This window comes from Neomonachus schauinslandi, chromosome 13 (genome assembly GCF_002201575.2).
Source record: "Neomonachus schauinslandi chromosome 13, ASM220157v2, whole genome shotgun sequence".
NCBI classification, from domain to species: Eukaryota; Metazoa; Chordata; class Mammalia; order Carnivora; family Phocidae; genus Neomonachus; species Neomonachus schauinslandi.
The window spans coordinates 93,000,346-93,004,937 of record NC_058415.1 but is presented as its reverse complement, the minus strand read 5'-3'; the positions used below and the strand labels follow the sequence as shown (position 1 = coordinate 93,004,937).

General features: G+C 67.9%; 2 protein-coding genes across 2 annotated transcripts; one reads left to right on the top strand and one right to left on the bottom strand.

Moving 5' to 3' along the window:
- Window positions 1-607: 607 nt before the first annotated feature.
- RNF208 (ring finger protein 208) lies at window positions 608-1,882 on the top strand. The gene has a single exon (XM_021691048.1). It carries the CDS (start codon window positions 855-857, stop codon window positions 1,650-1,652), a length of 798 nt encoding a protein of 265 aa, XP_021546723.1. The 5' UTR covers window positions 608-854; the 3' UTR covers window positions 1,653-1,882.
- Window positions 1,883-2,757: 875 nt separating this feature from the next.
- LOC110581295 lies at window positions 2,758-4,556 on the bottom strand. The gene is made up of 2 exons (XM_044920448.1): window positions 4,538-4,556; window positions 2,758-4,253 (listed from the first exon to the last, which is right to left on the bottom strand). Exons 1-2 carry the CDS (start codon window positions 4,554-4,556, stop codon window positions 3,112-3,114), a joined length of 1,161 nt encoding a protein of 386 aa, XP_044776383.1. The 3' UTR covers window positions 2,758-3,111.
- Window positions 4,557-4,592: the final 36 nt, after the last annotated feature.

The following is a 4,592-nucleotide window of genomic DNA, read 5'->3' as shown; positions in this document are numbered from 1 at the left end:
CGCCCGAGGTCGCCGCCGGAGCCGCGGGAGCCGCCGGGCCGAGGCGCGCGCGTCGCATCCGGGCCTGCCTTTGAGACAACCTCTGCGGCGGCGGCGCGCGGCCCGGGGACGCCAGGCTGGGGCAGGTGAGCTCGGGCGGGGCGGGACGAACGCGGGTCGCGACTCGCCGCCCCTTCCCACCCGGGCAGGGCTTGGGCCGTGGGGGCGGGGGCTGGGGCGGGGGCTGGGTCCCGAGTCCAGCGAGGGTTAGGGTCAGAGGTCGGGCGCCCTGTCTTTTGTGCAGGGTGAGGGTGGGCCCGGGCGCTGCCCTCACGCTGTCTCTCACCTGCAGCTCGGGCCTGGTCCAGGCCTCTCTTCTGCTCCCGCCGCCGCCGAGCCCGCGGCCTGGGGCCTCCCGCAGCCAGGGCTCAGGCTAGCTGCCTTCCCTGGGCGCCCTGTCCTGGAGCCATGGGGCCCACCTAGCCCCTGCCTGCCCGGATGTCCCTGCTCAGGGACTGCTGACCTCCGCTGCAGGGGGAGCTCCCCCCACGTCCCCTCGCCAGCCTCAGCAGCCAGAGACCCTGGGTGAGCCCCTGGGCCAGACCTGCAGCCCAGGGCAGCCTTCCATACCCCCCTGCCCCCGCCTCCCTCCTCCTCCCCCACCCCTTCCTCCTCCTCCTCCTAGGACTGGACCAGAGAAGCCACTGGGGGGGGCCCTGCCCCCCCAGCTCTCGCCGGCCGCCCCCAGGAGTCCTCGGGGCGGCCGGGGTCCCCACCAGGCCTGGCGGGACCAGGATGCTGCTCCCTCCCCTCCTCCCCGGCCTCACCCAACGCCCCCACCCACCCGAACACCCAGTCTAACTGGAGACAGCCGGATGCCGGTTGACCCTGGGCCCGAGGTGGGCAGTGGCTGGCCAGGCCTCCTCATGTCCTGCCTGAAGGGCCCCCATGTCATCCTCAAGATGGAGGCCATGAAGATTGTTCACCCTGAGAAGTTCCCTGAGCTGCCGGCGGCTGCCCCTTGCTTCCCACCTGCGCCGCGGCCCACCCCTGCTCTGGCACCCAAACGCGCCTGGCCCTCAGACACAGAGATCATCGTCAACCAGGCATGTGGGGGGGACATGCCTGCCTTGGATGGGGCACCCCGCACCCCTCCCTTGCCACGACGGCCCCGAAAGGGCAGTGTGGAGTTGGGCTTCCCCCGAGTGGCGCCAGCAGACGAGGTCATCGTGAATCAGTACGTGGTGCGGCCTGGCCCTGCCACCTCGGGGCCCCCCGCCACGGCGGCACCAGCTTCGGGTGAGCCCCTGGAGTGCCCCACCTGCGGGCACACGTACAACGTCACCCAGCGGCGGCCCCGAGTGCTGTCCTGCCTGCACTCGGTGTGTGAGCAGTGCCTGCAGATTCTCTATGAGTCCTGCCCTAAGTACAAGTTCATCTCCTGTCCCACCTGCCGCCGCGAGACTGTGCTCTTCACGGACTACGGCCTGGCTGCACTCGCCGTCAACACGTCCATTCTGAGCCGCCTGCCACCTGAGGCGCTGACCGCCCCGTCCGGCGGCCAGTGGGGGGGTGAGCCCGAGGGCAGCTGCTACCAGACCTTCCGACAGTACTGTGGGGCTGCGTGCACCTGCCACGTGCGGAACCCGCTCTCCGCCTGCTCCATCATGTAGCACCCGCCCGCTCGCCACTGCCCGCCAGTCCTTGCTCGCCGCTTCTTCGGGGATCCGGCCCTGCCCTGTCTCCCGTTGATCCCTCGCCCACCACAGCTTCTGGCCCCTACCCATGTGGCATTATCGCTGCAGCCAACTCCGCCATTAAAACTCTTTGCCAAAGTTTGCACCTTGTGCCCTGGACTGAAGCCTGCTCTCGTGGCCTGTGCCCAGGGCTGCGGCCCAGACAGGGTCCAACCAGAGGTAGGCCCGGTGCCGCTTGGGGTCAGCCTGCTCTGCTTGCTGGGGCCAGGCTGGGCCAGGCCCGGCACTCAGGAGGGCCGGGCCTGGCTGTGTGTGTGTGTGTGCATGCGAATGCCCCACACGTCTGTGCAGAGCCAGCCAGCCTCCTGTGTGTGGGCAAAGGGCGGACGTGTCCTCTGCACTGGCCACTGGAGGTGGGGGCAGCTGCATGGGGGACACCTCAGTCTCTCAGGCTCCTGGTACCCACCAGACTCTCTGAGGTTGTATGGGAATGGCCTCTGAGCCAGTCTGAGCCAGGGTCGAGACAAAGGCTGCCTGAGACCATGGTGGGGTAGGAGGACCAGGGGCCTTCGATCTTGTACCCCACTACCTGGACTTGGGAAGGAAGCTTTGTGGTGGAGGGGGGAAGAGGAGGGTTGGGGAGAGCCGCAGGGCGCTGAGGAAGCGGTAGAGACGACGAGAACATGGTGGCGAGGTCTCGGTAGCAGCTGCTGTGTATTGAGAGCCATTTCTTGTTCAGCACGTCACCCACAAACCCGTGAGGTCATGCTGATTGTGTCTGTCCTTCAGATAAAGGTCCCAGGCTCAATGACAGGCGGTTACAGGGCACTCAGGGGCCTCGGGTCAGTGCTGTCCAGCCCCAAGGCCTAGTCGTTCGGGGACATGTGCTGGACACCTGGCCGCTCAGGCCACCCCCTTGGGTCCTGACCCAGTGAGTGAGGAAGCTGTCTGTGGCCTGAGCTGGCACAGCAAGGGCCCCTTCCCTCCACTGCCCTGACCTTCAGGGAAGACACACTGGCCCTCCTCTGGAACATGACATGGTGGGGACCCTGCAGCCCCTGCCCAGGGCCCCACCCTCACCAAGGAGTCAGCTCAGTACCAGCCTTCTGGGTTCACTTTTGCAGCTGCTGTGTCCCTCTTGCAGACAGGCCGGGTGGGTCAGGGAGAGGGGGGTGAGGACAGGCCACAGGCCTCCTCCAGCACTGCCCACGGGCACCAGTAGTTAGCGTCGGGCGGCAGGGTGGTTTGAAGTCTCTGGCTCCTGGGTAGGCCTGGCCCCAGACCCGGGTCTGGATTGAAGGCTAGTGCCCGGCTCCATCTTGGGCTTTTCAGTTTGGTCGTCAGGCCTCACGGCCAGCCTGGGGCTCCTGGTCCGTCGGTGGCCAGGACTATCCGAGGCCCTGGTGGTGCCAGTGGCAGGTGTGATAGGCCCTGCTCAGTGACCAGAGCGGTCCAGCAGCATGAAGAGCAGCCCCAGCAGCATGAGTGGTGCGAAGATGAGCAACAGGCCCAGGAGCTCAAGGGCCAGTAGGCCCAGCAGTGCTAGGCGGCGGGTGCAGGGCCCTCGCTCCCGCAAGGCCCAGAGCCGGGCACCCAGGCAGGGCGGGCAGGGTAGGAAGGGCAGGCAGCCCTGGCCGCCCACGGGCCCCGCCAGGAAGCGTAGCTGGTAGCGGTGCTCTAGGGAGGCCCAGGGCCCAGGGCCCCGGAGGGGAGGAGCAGGGGGGCTCGGGGGCCGTGGGCCCTGCGGCCCATCTGCCTGCAGCAGTTCCTCCTGCAGCCGGCAGATCTCCCACTCAAGCATGGGCGTCTTCTGACGACACAGTGGGCAGCACACCTGGCCCAGGCCGGCGCTGGGGGCTGTGCCCAGCAGCTGGTGCAGGCAGCCCATGCACAGGCCGTGGCCACAGTTCAGCAGGACCAGGCGGTGCTCACTAGGCCCGTAGGGCTCTGTGCAGATGGGGCACTCCTCCTCCCCCCACTCCCCTGCCTGCTCCCCAGCCCCATCCTCCCTTGCTTGCTCAGCCCAGGGGCAGGCTGTGGCCGTGGCCCCCAGCAGGGGCTCACTGTCTAGAGCCCCAGCACCCTGGCTGTTCCTAAGAACCTTGCTGTCCAAGTCTTCCTCTGCCAGCACTTGGAGCGGGGGGGCTAGGCACTCCAGGCCCGGAGAGGCTGAAGGCAGACCGGTGAGTCCAGAGCTGCGGTCACAGGGGCCATGAGTGGGGGCCCTGGGGCAGGAATCCGGATGGGTGGGCGGGGTCCCCAGGGTGGCGACCGGGTGGTCGTGGCTGTGAAGGTCAGTGTGGCCCTCTGGGCTCGGGCAGGGTCTGGCACTGACCTCGAAGCAGCCGCAGCCTGGTCCCAGAGCCCAGCTTCTTGCCCCACCCTGGAAAGTCACGGTCGCTTGGGCCCCAGTGCTTCTGCCGGCTCCGGGCGGGTCTTGGGCCCACGGGTGCCGTCTCCACCGGATCTGCCCGGGCCCAGATGTGGCCACGGCCCTCCGCTGTGCTCGCAACCGACGGACGGAGGGACGGACTCCAGGTAGCAGCTTTGTGGGTAGGCCAGCCAGCCTGACTCCTCCTACAGGAATTCCCCCTCGGAACCCTGAAGGCCCCTCCCAGGGGCGGGGACAATGGCTGCCCCGCCCTCCGTCTTCCCGCCCCTGCCGGGGACTGCTACTCAGCGGGCTGGGAAGGAATGGTCAGTTCGCGCCCTTCTTTCCAGGGCCCGCTTAAGGCTGCCCCCTGCTCGACAGAGCCAGGGCAGACCTTGTACAAAGTGGGCAAACAGCCGGCACACATCACAGTAGAATCAGACCCCTAAGTATTGCAGCAAAGATGGCTGAGCAATGGTGCAGTGCCCACCATGGACGGCTGTCCCCATCCAGACCCACTGTGGGCCACCCAGCCCCCCGAGGCA

Coding starts and splice junctions, on each gene's coding strand:
- RNF208 (XM_021691048.1), top strand. CDS start 855: ATGCCGGTTGACCCTGGGCCCGAGGTGGGCAGTGGCTGGCCAGGCCTC.